Source organism: Bemisia tabaci, chromosome 2, assembly GCF_918797505.1.
Source record: "Bemisia tabaci chromosome 2, PGI_BMITA_v3".
In the NCBI taxonomy this organism is placed as follows: Eukaryota; Metazoa; Arthropoda; class Insecta; order Hemiptera; family Aleyrodidae; genus Bemisia; species Bemisia tabaci.
The window spans coordinates 31,988,384-32,007,025 of record NC_092794.1 but is presented as its reverse complement, the minus strand read 5'-3'; the positions used below and the strand labels follow the sequence as shown (position 1 = coordinate 32,007,025).

The 18,642-nt window shown below is 39.7% G+C and overlaps 1 protein-coding gene across 8 annotated transcripts in view; it reads right to left on the bottom strand.

Moving 5' to 3' along the window:
- The window catches only part of C3G (C3G guanyl-nucleotide exchange factor), a 358,778-nt gene that overhangs the window by 74,093 nt on the left and 266,043 nt on the right, over window positions 1-18,642 (bottom strand). For all 8 annotated transcript variants that reach the window (XM_072297152.1, XM_072297154.1, XM_072297149.1 and 5 more), the window contains one exon: window positions 15,205-15,483. In XM_072297152.1, coding sequence (XP_072153253.1) covers window positions 15,205-15,483 — 279 coding nt within the window. The remainder of the gene's footprint in view (window positions 1-15,204; window positions 15,484-18,642) is intronic.

The window sequence follows — 18,642 nt, the reverse complement described above, 5'->3', positions numbered from 1 at the left end:
TAAGCTTCCATTTAAACCTTAGTCCGATGGTCGAATCGAATACCTAAAAAGGGGCCAAATTTTGGGAGGCTCTTTCGAGAATTATTAACTTCCCATATTAATTACTCGACTTCAATAAGCGACTGCTCCACACTTGATAAGGAGGCAGAGTCATTAATTTCGAGAATCCAGGAAGCTGCAAACGCAAGCACGCCGGTTGCTAGAACTTTTAATAATTTTCATCATAAATGCACTCTTCCAAAGGAGGAAGGAGGAGACGGATTACTCACCATGAATCTGATAAAAATCTCTACAATAGACTGAACAAGGCAGTGGAGAAACGTATTAATGAATTTCGTAATGAAAAATTTGTAGCTAATCTCAGCCCAAGCGAAGCTAATGATTACACCCTTTGGAAGCGACAAAATCCCTAAAACGCCCTTAATTCCCAATTAGAAAACCGGACGGTGAATGGGCAAATAATAGCCAGGAAAAAGCCCATACCATTGCCGATCACCTTGAAAAAGTATTTCAACCTAACCCCTGCGAATCTCCAGAGAAGGGATGCGAACTAGAGGAAGAAGTTGGTAATATTAATTTTCTCCCTGCAGAAAAAATCAACAAAATTACATATGACGAAATTTTCAAGGAAATTAAATATAAAACAAACATCAAGAAAAGTCCAGGTTTTGATCTCATCTCAGCAATTATCCTCAAGCAACTTCCTCCTGCGGCAATCAAAAAGTTAGAAGCACTCTTTAAGGCAGCGTTGTCATTGAAATACATCCCTAGTCAGTGGAAATTGGCTGAGGTAATTGTTATTTTAAAATCCCCCTTCAGCCCCTAGTTCGTACCGCCCTATCTCCTTACTTCCCCTGATATGCAAACTTTTTGAGAAGTTATATATTAAACGTTTACTGACAATTGTAAATAAGAAAAAGTTACTTCCTAATGAGCAGTTTGGTTTCAGGGCTAAACATAGCACGATAAAACAATTACACCGGATCTCTTCTTATATTGAAAAGGCGCTAGAGGAGAAACAGTTTTGTAATGTAGTTTTCTTGGATGTCGCCCAGGCATTTGACAAAGTCTGGCATTCTAAAGTGGCTTTTAAACTTTCAAAAATCTTGCCTGGGAACCACGTGCAATTAATAATGTCTCATTTAGCAGATAGATCTTTATAATTTAATCCATAAAACGGTGTTTATTTCTATTTTATTATATTAGGCTTAAAGAAAAATTTGTAAAGACTCGTAAGGTCTAGTAATATAAGTTGTAATTCAATATGTGTAATTACAAAAATAAATTAAAAAAAAAAAAAAAAAAAAAAAAGTTAATCAGAGCGTGCCTGTGTTGTTTGTGTTTGATGTGTTTTTTGTATTTGATGTGTTTTATGTGATATAAATCGTTTTGCATCGATAGGCATCGATTATCGATAGGTATCGATTATCGATAGCCATCGATTATCGATAAAGATATATTTCGATATCGATGTAGGTAAATTGATATAAATCGATGCAACACTATATATATCACATAAAACACATCGAATACAATTATCACATGAAACACAAACAACACATCAAACACAAAAAACACATCAAACACAAAAAACACATCAAACAAAAAAAACACATCAAACACAACGAACAAAAAAAAAAACAACAAACAGACAAACACATCAAACAAAACAAAAAAACACAACAAACACATCAAACAAAACAAAACAACACAACAAACACATCAAACAAAACAAAACAACAAACACAAAAAACACATCAAACGCATAAAACATATCAAATACAAAAAAACACATCTAACACATAAAACACAAAAAACACATTACACAACAACACATCAAACACAAAAAACAAAAAAAAACACAACAAACACATCAAACGCAATAATCACATCAAACGCAACAATCACATCAAACGCAACAATCACATCAAACACAACAAAAACATCAAACACAGAAAACAAAAAACACACAAAAAACAAAAAATACATCAAACACAAAAACAAATCAAACACAAACATCTCATAATACACAAAAATCACATCAAAGACAAAAACAAAAAACACAACACACACAACAAACACAAAAATCACATCAAACGCAAAAAAAAACAGCAAACGAAACAAACACAGCAAACACATCAAACACATCAAATTGTGATAACACACATGGATTAACACATGTATCGATAATCGCATGTATCAATAATCGCATATACAGCGATGCTGCGGTGGCGGTTGCTTAGAAACCGTGAGCCCGTTCCTCTCCCCAATTTTCCCATTACTTGACGATAAAATCCCGAAATCACGACCGGGATAAAATTAAAGTAGCCAGTGTCACCCACCGAATCGGAGAGGATCTTTACACAACTTTTAAGGAAGATCGGACGGACAGTTTGACCCCCCATTTCGTGAAAACCGACCTTTACTTTGTATATAAGAAGATTAATTCCAAATAAATTCAATTTAAATTGTTTTAAGTTGTTGTGTATTGGCCTTCATAAGCTCACCGTTGCGCAAACGTACAAAGGCTGTCCCAAAAGTTTCGCATCAGTACGCCGTATAAGCCAACAAAGAAAGCTAGCAAGTTGCGGATTGCGAGGTTCTTAAGATAATCTCATTAGCTACAAAACGAGCCCTTGTCGAGCTCATTTTGTCAAAAATTGACCAAGATCCAGCGATTTTTCGGAGACGTGTTGGGTGGACCCCTACCAGATTTTAGGACTTTTTTCAGGAAAAAAAAAACAAAAAAACAAAGTTTAAACATTAAGCAAACGGTTGATAGTGCGTATTATATCAGTGTGTTGACAACGCTTCAAACCTATATTCGTAGAAAACGCCCCGATATGAAGGTAACGTGAATCCTTCACCAGGACAACGCTAGTCCACACTCCACACACGTCCATCCTCACGCGCGAATTTATGAAGTCAAAAGACATGGTGATCCTCCCGCACCCCCCTTACAGCCCGGATCTCGCGCCTTGCGATTTCCGGCTTTTCCCAGAACTAAAAAAACGCTTTACAAGGTACCAGGTTCAATTCAGTTGCTGAAATTAAGACCGCAGCTCAAGCTTTTTTTGGAACTCTCACTCCCGAGGATTTCGCAAAAACGATTTTGGTCAAATGGGAAGAATGCTTGCGTCTGTGCGTCAAAGTTGGAGGAAAGTACTTTGAAAAAGAAAAAAGAAGCTTAGAATTGTCAGATGAAGAGCCATAAGGGATGTAAACTTCATTAGAAATACTTATTTTATTCATTTCTTTAAATAAACGCATTTAATGTTTAAACTTTGTTTCTTTGTTTTTTTTCTCGTGAAAAAAGTCCGAAAAAACGCTGTATCTTGGTCAATTTTTGACGAAATGAGCTCAACAAGGGCTCGTTTTGTAGCTAATGAGTTGATCTAAAGAACCGTGCAAACCGCAACTTACTAGCTTTCTTTGTTGGCTTGTACGGTGTACCGATGCGAAACTTTTGGGACAGCCTTTGTAAGTGTTTATTTCCTTTTTGGAACTGCTTCACTCCACTTGTTCATTGTTAATGGAGTGGGTTTTCCACCAGAACTTATTTAAAAGCCTCTGAACATTTCTTATTAATTGGTATGAATATCTAGCACTCTCGAATTTAGATGTAGTGGCGCTGCTTAATATTGTAACTTTCAACTACGATATTATTTGTGATACCTCTTCGTTGATGCCTCAAAGGTAACACCAGTCTCTTGCCATTGTGTGTAAATCCTTGTCTTCACGGGACATTTCACGGGATTTTTCCCAAGTTCGAGTCACCGGAATGAAACTTTTGGGCTTTTTTCCTGTTAAACAAAACAACAAAACTTCTTCTTGTTTTTAAGCCGTTCCTGGGACTCGACCAATTAGTACTGACTAACTCAATATTTTTTTGAACTTTTCAAGGGAGATTTTTCCCTGGGAAAAATTCCATGAAACGTCCCTAGGAGACAAGGCCTAAGTAATTGCGTAAGGCATTGAACATCTAACAAATTCCTTTGCTCTAGCAGTACAAACCATTATTTCAGTATTTTCCAGACTCAGCACAAATAATAGAGAAAGAATTAATGGGCAGACTCCTTTGAAGCAGGCTGCCAGTCGGGCTGATTGTTTTATTTGTGTTGGTGTCAGAACATGGCTGAATCAATAACTTTTCTAGTTCAGAGGTTTAGGAATTAATCTCATGAGAAGAAATGGATTCTGTTGCGCAGCCTCTTATACCACAGCCAGAACCTAAGGTCCACATGCTTTTTTTCAGGTCAGCAGCAAATTAGGCTTAACGCAGAATGCATTTTCTCGAGAAATCTTACAATGATATTCGATTTGTAAAGATGTGAGACCTCTAATCTATGCAGAAAATTGACTCCTAATAGAAGTTAATGTAAGTTAGAAATATTGTTTAAGCCACCAACTGCTCTATCTAGATGACCTACAAAGTGCATCCTACGTCTCAACTATTTATGCTGAATATGCTAGATATTCCAGAAAAATTGATCAGTGATAAGTTTGAGTACTTACACTCTGATGTAAAATCTACCGTATGATGACACAAGTTTTTAAAGGACAGTTACAAACAAAAAACAAATGCTTGCAAATGCGTAACAGAAAAAAATTTATATCTGAAGTCTTCAATCTGTACGACTAAACGTAGATTTAAAAAATTAGATTGAATGATTAAATGTAGCTGCGCCTTTTCAGCTGGACCTGGGGAATCTGACAGGAAAGGTCTTGCACTTGCACGAAGGAGGTTGAGGGCTACTGGAAATCAGAGATAAAGCCTCAAAATTGACCAAAATTGCCCCGGAAAAAATTTAGTACCTACTCTCACTGAATAAGGGGGGAGGGGGGCATTCCCTGTTTGCCTTATTGGTGAGAATTTTCACCCTCTGAAACATACTCTTTATCAATTTTAATGATGAGAAAGTGATGATCAGCTCCACTGAAGAGTGCCTAGTAAATAAAGCAATATTTGACCAATATTGTTCATGGCGATTGAAAGATGGAATTTTGAATTTTACTCCTCTCTTTGATTAAATTTTAATTTGGGAAAATATGTTTCTCATTGGGACCCGACACAATTCAATAGAAATTCTCCCTCCCCTTTCCTGCTAGCAATATTCACGTTTTGAACCTAACTCGAGGTCTTGATAGCATGCTGAATGTGCTCCCTAATGACTATAGATGCAAAATTGCATGCAATTTCATCAAATATAAAATTTCATGAGATGTCAAATGGTGACACTTTTGAAATTTGAAACCATTTAAACTGTAAGATGGCATTTTGTTGGCTAAAAATAAAGCAAAATTACTTTTCCGCTATCTTTGAAATGGCATAGAGAAAAAAAAGGAGCTGTTTGCATCTTGAGGATTGTGTACCCTGTGACGTAGGTCGGTACAACCTGGTCAGCAAAATCCAGCACTCGAAGTATGAAAAACGGACCATAACGTCCGATTTTTTTGCTTCAATCAACTCATGATGTAGATTCAAATACTTTATGTTGAATGCATTTTTTCCATAAACCACACAATTTCCAAGAGAATTGATGGTAAAAGTCGCCGTACCAACCTACGTCATCAAAAAAAGTCCAAGATGCCCGAAATGCAAACACCTCCTTTTTTTTTCCTCTGTGTTAAAATGGGAGTAGAGAGGAAGGTGGGGGTCGAGGAAGGGATGTCAAAAAGGGTGAAATCTCTAATTTTAGTGCTTATAAACAAGATTCAACGCCTCGAAGCTAACGTGATACATCACGAAACCATATTATAACCCACGTAAAATGACAGAACCGTGATCCAGCGTTATCGCCGATTTCGGCCGTTGGAGTCTCCGACTTCAAGCGCTCCCAAAGATGGTCTGTATAAACAATCACTAGTCCAAGAACCAAGAGTCTCCCTAGTGGCATCTATACTATAAGCTCCGAGACCTCCTAATTTTGCGTAACTGGTAACGCTTAGTTCCAGTGTTCTACCGGGCTGATTTTCATTATTTTTGCGGCTATCGACAGGCAATTGTCTCTAGATTAGCCTGTTCTATTCAGTTTTTCAAAATATGACCCAGGTTTTTTTATATTATTTGGTAAAGTCGCGAATTCTCCCATTTAAACGATGTAAATTTATACTTTTTGTCATAGTTCATTTGAGCCAAAGACATTGAATCTTGTAGACCGTGCATCCTGTGTTACGGGAGGCGAGGCAACTTTTAAAAATTCGCATGTGATGAGTGGTGGCACCGACCCGCATCGATGAGTTCGTGTGTCCCAGTTGCGCACATCTGCGTATGCGCAGAAGCCTGTCGACTCCAGTGAATTTTTGTAGGATTGTGAGGCTTTTTTCCTCGGTTAATAGTTAGTTCGGAAAAATGAAACATTCACCGGTCATGAAATTTCTTAATGCGGTTCAACAACAAAATGAGTCACTCATGGATTTTATCATTCGAAAGTTCAAACTCTGTCAAGACAACAACCTAGTGCTCTATGATTGCGAATTTGTGCATGGAGTAAACGAAGGCCTTCTCCCTGAATTTTCCGGTGCCTTCCGTCAGTTTTGCCCGAATTTTACTGAAAAAGAGTTTGGATCTGCTGTTTTATATTTTCTTGACAACCGGCATATGGCAGAGCAGAAACTATTAATGGAAGTCGCTTCCTTTCCAATCAACCCACACGGTGAATCTAGAGACCAACCTCATGTAGTATCCAAAGGTCAGAATGATGAAAACTCCCAAGTCATTGTGTTTGTTCCATCCGTGAACTGTATGCAAGCTGAGTCACGTCAGACGAAGAAAATTCCACCAGTGTTGAGGAAACCAACTCCTACCCGAAGTCGAAAGCTTTCTTCTCGATGACTAAGAACCAGGGTCATGTAGCTGACGTCACTGGTGCCCACATTTTGGAAGCTAAGGAGTCAAAATCTACTCCGAACACTATCTTAACATCTGTTATCAATAGCAATTTTGTCATCAATACTTGTAATGTACCGACGTCAGAAAAATCAGTTTGTCCGCACACAAATCACCTCAAAGCTTCATTTATTCTGTGCGGTAAATTCAACTCCAACAGTGTTGCTCATGAGCACTCAAAAGTTTCTCCATGGCAACGACCATTCGTGTACCATAGATTCCAGCTTAAAATTAAAGAAAATATAATTATTTTCTCTAAAGTTATTCATAACGCCAAATTTTGGAACCTCAAGTTCACGCCGAAGCCTTACCGCTTCAGTGATAGTGCTTTACCCCCTGTTGGTCGGTTTCTATGGGAGACTAATACTGTGTCTTCTAACGCGCCACTAGTTGACCCTCAACTTTCCAACTTTGGACAGTCGATCATCAGAGTACAGTTTTTTTCATCACAGAATTTGTGGAAAATCAGTCGAGCCAAAAGAAATATGTTGAGTGCTAAATTGTGGCAAGCTTTTAAACTTGTTCCGACGTTGTTCGAAGGTATTTCACCCAAACAAAAAACGAAATCTCGTGAGTGTCATTTGGTACGAAAATGCAAGTTCAAAAAGCAACAAAAAAAAAAACTTTTGGTTGAATGATGGACAGTCCGGAAATGACCTGATATGCGCGCACCTCTGAGAAACGATTATACTCTTCAATTAAGAAATTAGAATGTTAAGAAATTAGTTTTAAGAATTCAGATGTGCGAGCAACATCGCATGCAAAATCATGTGTAACGGCATAAAAATTATAATGATCATCTTTTAACTCAACCTCAGAGCAAGCAGAGGTACAGAAGTAGCATTTGAGAAGTACCAATACCAAAACAATGACATTTTAGTATCCTCACTTTCATAAGGATATAGTTAGAAAAATTCTAGGTTTGAAACGAAGTGGAACATAATATAGAAGATACCAAAAATACCTAATATAAAATAATATTTGACCGCGTTTTTTGTTTTGCTGTGCTCCAACTTAAAGATACAAATAAGAGGATTGAAAAGCCTCTAAATCTTAATATTTCACTAACACCTATTCTATAGCCTAATGTTGTGTTTTACTCTAGCCTAGTACGGCGGATTTTTCCGTCGGTATATGAAATATTCATCAACATGAGAAAAAAATTATTCGGACATGAAATTAACAGAAAATAAAAAAAAATAATGTTGAGTAAATGGAGCAAACACATTTCAAGCCTCCGTGTAACTGGCGACTGCGTCTCTTTTTTTAAAAAAAGTTTGCGATGGCTACATGTTACAACTGAAGAGAGCAATTTAAGGTTTGAATATTCTCATACCCGCTGAGCGTTGATTTTTATAAACAAAAATTAAGGACAAATTAGTGGAGAGTTACACAATTAATTCCCTAGTCACATGTAAACTAATAATTTTGCTTGCTCTGAGGTTGAGTTAAAAGATTGTTCGATAAGAACCTAAATCAAAATTGATCAAAAATCAATAAGATGGGTGAGGTTGCAACTCAGAATAAAACAACGAACAAAAGCTGCTTCTAGCTGCAATAGCATAGAAGAGCAAAACTAATCAAATTGTATATCATCATAGTTGCAACACTCGACCCGAAAAAACTAAAGACATTGGGGTCAGATGCCGCAACATGGCAGTCTGACTTAACTTCAAAAAAAGACGCGAATTTTCCTCCCCCAGACTAAGACGAATAAGAACTCAAAATAAGTGCCAGAAACCGCAACAAGGCTATCTGGACTTTAGCTCTCTTCTTAGCAGCTCAATACAAAAAATCGGCTATAGGTGACCGCAACGTGGTTCACCTGTTAACACTCGCGAGAATTCGCGAGCATTCAAAAAAGGGGGGTTTTAGTCGCACTTGAGGTGATCCCTTATAGGTTCAAGACCTTAGGCGCAACAAGCCTTTTTAGCTTTGTCTTAAGGGTCTCTCGAAGATTGACTCATCAAAAGATCGCACCGAGGAGTTGGCTCATAGATTCAAAACCATAGGCTCAACATGCCTTTTTAGCTTTGGCTTGAGGACTCCAAGATTGATCACAAAAAATCTGACGAAACACGGAGCACGTGCTCAGGCAACAGTGTCCGGTCCGGGCCTCTCTTCAAAAGAGGTGACAATAGCTAGAGGCAACTTGTCTGTAATCCAGCTATCGCCGGGTTTGGGAATCTCGCTCTACGTAACTCGTCCCAGAGACACTGATTATGAGGAATCAGTGGCCGGGCAACCAAAAACTAAAGCTCGCCAATTCTCGCGAATAAAAAGAACAACTTAGTGCTAACAATACAATACACAATAGCTATGTTTATGCGAGCCTCTTAACCTAACTTCAATCGAAACCTGAGTTTGAAACCAAGGTTCAAATCACGGCATAAACGATACGGAACTAACGAAATGTAGGTTTCCGAAATGTGTTTGAAACCTTATTTTACACTGAAGACTAGGTTTTCCCACTCCGCATAAACGAACCGGAGGTTGAAATTAGTTGAAATTCGACTTCAAATGCGATTTTCAGGTGCGCGATCGGCAATATGGCGGATTTATTATCATACCGTTCGTAAACAACTGGTGCTTATCCCACGATTTAGCTTTAATTTTGCCATTATTCAACATTTTTTACAATCATAATTTTACTATAATCGTTGCTTAAGCACTTTTACGTGATTCCTTCAGTTATATGTGGCTTACTTATCCTTATTTAGCTAAACGTAGGACGTTATTTTCTAGTGAAGGTGTTTAGTGTCAGATGGAATCCAGGCTTATTACTGCTTTTTCAGATTATTCTTGCAACTCTAATCAACATTTTATGACTACAGAAGCAAAGCAAGCAAAGAGCTTTACAGGCTACAATTGAGTAATAGCCTTACCCACCAGTTCATCATCTGCGGAGAACTTTTTTACTGCATCCGCACGATTTGCCTAGGATTTCAAGATAAGGCACCCTGCTTCCCTTTAAGTAGTGCACAGAATTTTTTCATTTCAATCTACCGATTAAATCTAAAATCTGATCCAATCAGAGCTGCATAGCTCTTGAATTTGTGTGTTATCCGTGTATCTATTTCCTGGTTGTTCTACTGGAAGTGTGACTCCAGCCACAACCGTGACCTGCTGACTTATTTCTTTGATCCAATCTCTAGTAAATGATGACTCAAATTCTGAAGCCATCATTTATTGAAACTAGTTCAAAGTTATTGCTCCAAAGTATCGTCACTCTTCTCATACTGATGCAGAAGGAAGGAGATTCTTCGGTGAATGCTCTGTGATCCAAGATTTTCAATTTGAGATAAGAATAAGGTTTTTATTGAGGCGTGTAACAATTTTTGGTCGTTGAACCACTTGTCATAATTGAGCTTTGGCGTTAGAGATGCATCAACTGTGGAAAGTGGCTCTGCCTGTGCAAAAATATCTTGTGACAGCAGTGAATGTTAGTAAATGCGCTTTACAGATAGACTGAGAGCTCCAGATTCCAATCTACCTGTATAATTAAATTCAGAAGGATTTTTGAATTGAGTTCATATCGAATCTCAGTGGGAGAATAATATACAGTGTAAGCGAAAGAATATCAATGGTAAGGTTGGGTTGGTGTCTTAGGTTAGTGAAATGCAATGGCAGGTTCTGAAATCTTGTTTTTCAGTTGCTCTTTACATGAGTCACCTTTGAAAATCAAGTTTAAGAAAAACACACATAGGTAGGCAAACAGTGGTAGGTAGCTTGCCTATTTTCTTCCTGTCTTGCTCATGGACTCGGAGAGCAGTCGGAAAGAGGGGTGAGAAACAGGATTTCAGTGCGTGTCTCTGGGAATGTGGAAATTCAAAATTTGTGAAGCGTCACCAGTTTGTTGAGATTGTCACCGTCCATTGCCTCAAGAGGATTTAGACGCTTCTGCTTCAGCGATACATTGTTGACCTATCAATATCTGCTTATTTTGATCATATCTTGAAGGAGGAATTCCCATAAGTATATCCTGATTCTTTATTTGTTTCACTACAATAATGGCAGACATACAATCTTTACAACAGCATGGAGTGAAGGTGCGGTGCTTTACTGGATTAGCACTCCTACACTTTCAATGCCTATATCTACCTATTGTAAGATCATTAGAAGCTCAATAAACAATATGATGAATTTCTGCGCCTGCCACAATTATTTTTAACATCACTAAAATTACCTATGGCAACTTTTCTGAACTCAGAATATAAGCTCGAGCATGATTTGGAGGGTTGTTGAGATTAGGTATTCATTCAATTTTAAAGATGAACGTAAAATGATTAAACATCTACTGTCATTTTTCCAACTGTTGCTCAGAAAGTCAGTAAAGGCTTTTCTAGTGAAGATGAAGCCTCCGCTTATATATTGTGGAAAAATTGAACATACACAGGATAAAAGAGTAATACCTAATATTTTATTGAATCAATTCATAGTGGAAAAATGAAGTATAGCTTGTGAAAATGGCGCCAACATGAAATTCAAGTTCAATCAAAAATATGCGCATAAACAGCGCCAAAATCGGAAAGTTTGATTTCCCGCGAAAGTCGGGTTACAGCGCCCGCATAAACCCGACGGAGGAAACTTGCATTACAAACTCGGGTTTCGTGAAACCCCGGTTTCGAGCCTCGCATAAACGTAGCTAATAAATCAAAGGCTACTTAGTCAAAAATGCTAACAATCTATCTGGCAAGTAGCAAGGTCCAGGAAAGAGGACATCATTTGAGCAAAATCAATGAGGAAAAAAGGTACAAAATTATTAGCTCTCAGGCCGGCGATCTCAACGCGATCTATCGGCTGAAAGCTAAACTACTTGCTCTCAATTTCAGCTGCAATGCTAATCAAAAATATAGCCAATACGGAACAAAGATGATCATTATAATTTTTATGCCGTTACACATGATTTTGCATCCGATGTTGCTCGCACATCTGAATTCTTAAAACTAATTTCTTAACATTCTAATTTCTTAATTGAAGAGTATAATCGTTTTCCAGGGGCGCCCGCGTATCAGGTCATTTCCGGACTGTCCATCATTAAAGCAAAAGTTTTTTTTTTGTTGCTTTTTGAACTTGCATTTTCGTACCAAATGACAAGTCCCGCTCCCGCACTCCGCACGAACCGGCCAGTCCCAGACCGACCACCACTGACCATCATTTGAGAGCTGATCTAAGGAGACGGGATATCCGATAAGTTGACCGTGAAAACGTTTACTCTACCCATGGATCAGTCTGTGTGACGCAGGTGGAAGATCTTGTCGAGAAATGCTGATGCCTAGTTTTTTCGTGTTGAGACTGGGACCTCTTTCAGTGTAAAACTGTGCATTTCAACAAGCTTGGTCTCCACTCATAAGGCGCCCAGATCAGGAGATTAGACACTTCGGTGTTGCGAAGCGTTTACTGCTGACTGTAGCTTTCCTCTCTTTCTGAGTCTCGGATGTCGGAGTGGACCTATGGTGTAGAACTAGGCCTAGACTGGGGATGCCAAGTTATTTCTAGTTTGTTGAAACAAAAATACAGAGTCCATAAACATGTCACTCATACTGAAGGAAGAAGAAAAATAATAACTTTCTTCAATGTTTGTCAGAATACTGAAGTTAAAAACCATAGTTTCTTTAATGCTCTACTTAAGTAAGGAAAATTAGGTATGTTTTTGACAATAATTTTTTTTTGTTGAAGCAACTCTGCATTATCAGTACCTATTTGGCAACCATTTACTTCACATTCATTCCATTCATTAACGATCGATCGATTTTATCGATTTTAACGTGGGTTTAAAAGGAGGAAATCCGTTGTTGCCAAGTTGCTGGATCCGCCCCTGCTAAGCAAAGCAGTAAAAGCACAAATTAAAGCATATTCATATTCAGAACACAACATTCCAAATTCGTAGAAATGTGAAATCAGACAAAACCTCTGAGGCACAGAAAATTCTGTGATCTTTCGATCACAACAATACAGGTCATTTTCTCTTTAGTCTCAATTAGTTTTTTTCGTTTAAAAATTTAAAAGTGCAGACCAGAGATGAAAATGTTTTAACCTCAGTTTGTTCGTTTCTACTGAGCGAAGATGCGCTGCGCTGTAAATAAAAGTAATAATGTGCATAGGGTTTGCGTGGAGCGTAGTTCTTTTTAGCAGTTCTTTTTAGCGAGAAACGATCTTGCCAGAAATTTACAGTGAAGTAAATGGTTGCCAAATAGGTACTAATAATGCAGAGTTGCTTCAACAAAAAAAAATTATTGTCAAAAACATACCTAATTTTCCTTACTTAAGTAGAGCATTAAAGAAACTATGGTTTTTAACTTCAGTATTCTGACAAACATTGAAGAAAGTTATTATTTTTCTTCTTCCTTCAGTATGAGTGACATGTTTATTGACTCTGTATTTTTGTTTCAACAAACTAGAAATAACTTGGCATCCCCAGTCTAGGCCTAGTTCTACACCATAGGTCCACTCCGACATCCGAGACTCAGAAAGAGAGGAAAGCTACAGTCAGCAGTAAACGCTTCGCAACACCGAAGTGTCTAATCTCCTGATCCGGGCGCCTTATGAGTGGAGACCAAGCTTGTTGAAATGCACAGTTTTACACTGAAAGAGGTCCCGGTCTCAACACGAAAAAACTAGGCATCAGCATTTCCCGACAAGATCTTCCACCTGCGTCACACAGACTGATCCATGGGTAGAGTAAACGTTTTCACGGTCAACTTATCGGATATCCCGTCTCCTTAGATCAGCTCTCAAATGATGGTCAGTGGTGGTCGGTCTGGGACTGGCCGGTTCGCGCGGGGTGCGGGAGCGGGGCTTGACTTGTGATGTCAAAGTGTTTCCGCTGATGTGATAGCGCTGTTTTCCAAGTACAGGGATAGTGTGAATTTTTTTTTAATTCTCGCCTTAGGTGGCCCCCCCCCCTCCCCTCGGGGAAGAACCATTCCAAACGCGCGTGGTCGCGCGTTTCTGCGAACGGTGGGGGATGAAACGAAAATTGAGCCCTACACCTAAAAATTATTCATGTTATCCTTGTACTGGTAGAATAGCGCGGATCGCACGCCGGACAGCGGCTCAGCGAGGAGGAAATATTGTGACGTCATAGGTTAGGTAGGTTTTGCTCTTGTTTCCCGTGTGAACCGCGGCCAGCCCTAGATTGATCAGCACTTTTCGTGTGATGCTATTGGCGTAAAGGGGCAGGACGCGCGGGACGTGGGAAGCGGCGGTGCACGGTGACGCGCGTTTTCCAGAAAATTTCTAAAGTCAGTCACTCATGTTCGCCGGGATGGGAAATGTCGCGATTCCGTGTAATGTCCAGGTGCACGTAAAATTTCCATCCCTGAGTCCTCAAAGCGTTTTTCGGTGGTGTCGAATCAACCTCCGCAGACCCCCGGCATAGAGGATCAGCACATTAGAGTCGTCCGACCGTTGCCCCTGCCGAGTCCCTGAGTGCGGTTCAACCCTTCCGTCGACGTTTTGAGTGAAAATCCGTCAGCAGCCTCCGCGAGACCCCCGGCATAGAGGATCAGCACATTAGAGTCCACCGATCGTTGCCCCCGGCAAGTCCTGGTGTGCTAGCTGTAGTTTTTGTCTCTTTTTGAGTTTCGGTTGTTTTGGAAAGTTTTTGGAAGTTTGGAAGATTTTGAAGAAGATTTAGTTGTGTTTTTCGGTTTCGTTGTTCTGAAATTTGATTTGTGTACTTAGTCTATGATTATTAAATCAATCAATCATTCATTTAATCAATCAATTGTTGTCTTGTCATCATTCAACCATGTGAGCTATCCGCGGCTCCTAAAATTCGCGGATTGGTGGAGACCTTGCCTTTTAGGCGCCCCCAAAATATTCACGCTCTTTACGCCTCCAGAGCGAGCCCGTGTCAAGTGCGTTGTCGGGTGTGTTTTAGCCGTTTCAATAAAACTCGCAAACAAAAAAATCCACTAGAAAAATAATTCCACAAAAATAAGCTTCAAGTAAAATAGCAATAAAATTCTTTTAGATGGGATCAATGAATATCAATTTAGCATAATACATTATTTAGAATAGCATGAGACCCCTCAAAAGGAGAAGTTAATGGTATACTGTAAAGCTAATGTAATCGCTGTCCAGTCACGTTTGAGTTCCCCCTTGTTAAATAACGAAAATGATCTAAACCATGCTGCAAAATTTGCTTTTTGGGTCCTGCAAGTGCACAGGCATCTTGTAAAGAAATCAAATTCTGGCTTTTCTAATCAACACCACAAAAATCACTATACTAAAAATTTTGTCTCTACATGTATAAAGACCCCATTTTTGTGGACAGCAGCCTTTAATGAAAAAAAAAAAAAAGAACTTACATGTACGGAATACATGGAGGCTGAGTTTCGGCTAAAGCTTGCCTGTAAGCTCGAAAACTTGAGGAAGAATCAATGAGTGCACAGTACTCTTTAAGACCTTCTGTAATGTGTTTCTGCCATTCAAGCCTCCTTATAGGTGCACTATCTAAAGCGGACAATAAAGCTAAATAGGAATTGAAATTGTTCATTTTCCTCAAGTGCTTCATAATTTTTATAAACTTAATAACATACTTTTCTCTATCTTTTGCATCTGCTTGCTCTAAAATTCTTGATCTGGCCCTGAAAAAAAAGAAAAGTTGATGAGAGCTTTTTAACAAAAATTACTTCTTTCTCAAACTATCATGACAGTAAATCCCATATTTAATAAGAAAAAACCATGGCAGATTATTACTGCAACTGCAGGTTTGTGGCTACTGAGCCTGACTTAGACGGTTATAAAGCATATGGCTAACAGAGTCCATTTTGCACTGCCGTACCTCTAAAAGATTGGAAAACTAGAGAGGCATTGGCATGCTTCAGAGAGAGCACCAGAAGACTAGTTCAAGGCTCTTGGGTCATCTGCAGTTACAGAACTCCCCGGAGTCTTCTCTCTGTGATAAGAGGAAGCACCTACCAGGCCATCAACCTAACTGCATAGGCGTCTTATAAAGAAATCATCCTCTCTTCTCAAAAACCTGGCAAAAATGTTGCTAACAGCGTTCTCTAGTGTACTGTGCACCTGTTGACACACGCCCAGTCGGTTGGATGGAGATAGCCTTAAAAGCAGCGTCAGATCTCAGCACGTTACTATGGCTAAAGTTGTATAAAACTCGCCAACCTGAAAATGCACACCGATCCACGGGACTAGGAACTCCAGGGGTCTTGAAAGGTGTGAAGCAGGAATGTCCAATCTTAGGAATGCTATTCATCATTACTTTAAGTGAAGCAGTTATAACGGCCCTTTCCTCACAACAGAGCGACAACATGACTAGGTGCCTCCATGTATACTAGCATACAGGGTGAGGGAAAAGTCCCCGACCCCCCCTCTAACTTTTGAACGCATGCTTGTATCGAAACGAAATTTTGGGGATGCTCCTAGATCAATAAAAGCTACTTTTTGGCACATCCAAAATTTTGGGGGGGGCTCCCCCCCTCCCCCCGCGAGGGCCGCACACTAACTCGAAATTTTCAAATGGTAACCCCCCTCTTGTAATACATCGTTGGAAAGTTAATAAAAAAGAAACTTTTTGGCGCAAACCGGAGGTCGCTACGACTTTTCGTTCTCAAGTTATTCTTCGTCAAAGTTCAAAATAGGCCAGTTTTCAAAAAATCGTAAGTCAGGTTCAGAAAGGTGCAGAAAGGCAAACGAGGCGGCAAAATTCTCAGCATTGCGTGTACTTTCAGGAAAGAATCGTCAAAAACCCTATCGTCTGCGCCTAGAGTAGTTTTAGCCCCCCCCCCCCCCCTCCCGCGATTAACTGTCTTTCTTGCGGGAGAGGCGGCCAGTTCACTCGAGACGGAAGTAGGTACCTTTTTGAAGGTAACTCAGCTACCTGACGGAGCCCAGACTATTTGGGGGGGGGCGGCACTCCCCCCCCGCCGCCGCACCCCCTCCTTTCGGTGGAAGAATTATAGTTTTGTTTAGAACGGAAAGGTGGGGGTGCGGCGGCGGCGGGGGGCGGGCTAAAATCACTCTAGACGCAGACGATAGGATTTTTGACGATTCTTTCCTGAAAATACATGCAATGCTGAGAATTTTGCCGCCTCGTTTACCTTTCAGCACCTTTCTGAACCTGACTTACGATTTTTTGAAAACTGGCCTATTTTGAACTTTGACGGAGAATAACTTGAGAACGAAAAGTCGTAGCGACCTCCGGTTTGCGCCAAAAAGTTTCTTTTTTTATTACCTTTCCAACGATGTATCACAAGAGGGGGGTTACCATTTGAAAATTTCGAGTTAGTGTGCGGCCCTCGCGGGGGGAGGGGGGGGGGCGCTCCCCCCAAAATTTTGGATGTGCCAAAAAGTAGCTTTTATTGATCTAGGAGCATCCCCAAAATTTCGTTTCGATACAAGCATGCGTTCAAAAGTTAGAGGGGGGGTCGGGGACTTTTCGCTCACCCTGTATGAGGTCTTATATGTAACAATAGCGGTCACTGACATCCGCCATTTTTAGGGAAAACGCTTTTTTCGAATTCTGGAGCCCTCAAAAGTGCCTGTGCAAAGTTTCAGACTTCCAGCGCAATTTTCGGCGAGATATGAACTGAAAACCATGTTATTTGTGAAAACAGCAGATATGAGAATCCACTGTTCTCCCTGGCCGGCGCGACAGGACACCGTGGAGATTCGAACGCACTTGCGATAACTGCCCGCGCACCGGCCATGGGCTGCAGCTGACACTCAAATGCTACGTATCGGGACCATTTCGCCGGAATTGTTGATTTTTCAACTGATTTTTTAATTTGTTCCTTAATTTTGTTGTAGAAGTTACAAACGGTTTAGTTTTTCGTTCAATTTGATTAAATGACTCAGCATTGACTCACTTTTGGTACACTGTATTCGTTTCAACAGCCTTACCCTTCCTGCAGACTTTGTTTCATGTATAACAAAGTGTTTTCAGTAAAAATAGTGGATGTCACATTTTGTTCAAATCGCTGTTACTCCTTCAATTTTCACTTACATAAATCGTAAAACACGCGTTTTTTACAGAATGAGTTGCTCTTCATGAAAATCTTTGTAAGAATCCTTTCAGTTTTACGGGCGGCCAAGTGCAAAGCTTCGAAAACTTCAAACGCGATTTTCTCACGATGTGAAAACTTGACATCCGCAATTGTTACATATAAGTCCTCATTTGCTGATGATATTATTATTTTAACAGAAACCTTGGAGAGCATTCCTGAACTTTTAACCTAACTCGATTGTGCAATAATTTGGAGTCTAAAGGCCTCTTGGTCAACTGGCTGAAGAGTGGCATCCTCCAAGGAGATCCTGAGAGTCATGGTGACAACTCTCACCAACTTCCTTCTTTCAAATGTTCCTGTCTGCTGGTATAGAGGCATCGATTAGCAGAAATGTTACATGTTACTTGCTACATAGGGTGATGTCTAGTATATTTGCCTCAACAGTTTTATCGGTTCTAATGCAGATGTTCTACAGGATCATTGTCTCTCCATCTCTGGTTGTTACAGTCTTTTTCCGTTTAAGTTCATACCATTTATCTGCATCGACTTACATGATCTTTACGGCGACTGTAGTGAAGTTGGTTGCATACGCTGTTGTGTTTCTCAAAATAGTCCTTTTTGCTAGAATGGGGCAACCTGATGTGGTGTGCTCAATGGCTCCTTCAAACTGATGGAAGATTCTGCATTTACTGTTCACATGTCTAATGTGGATCTTCCTTTCTCTACCTTGTGTTTAACACTTGATCTTGTGGCCACTGTGATCCGGCTCTGCTGTTTCTC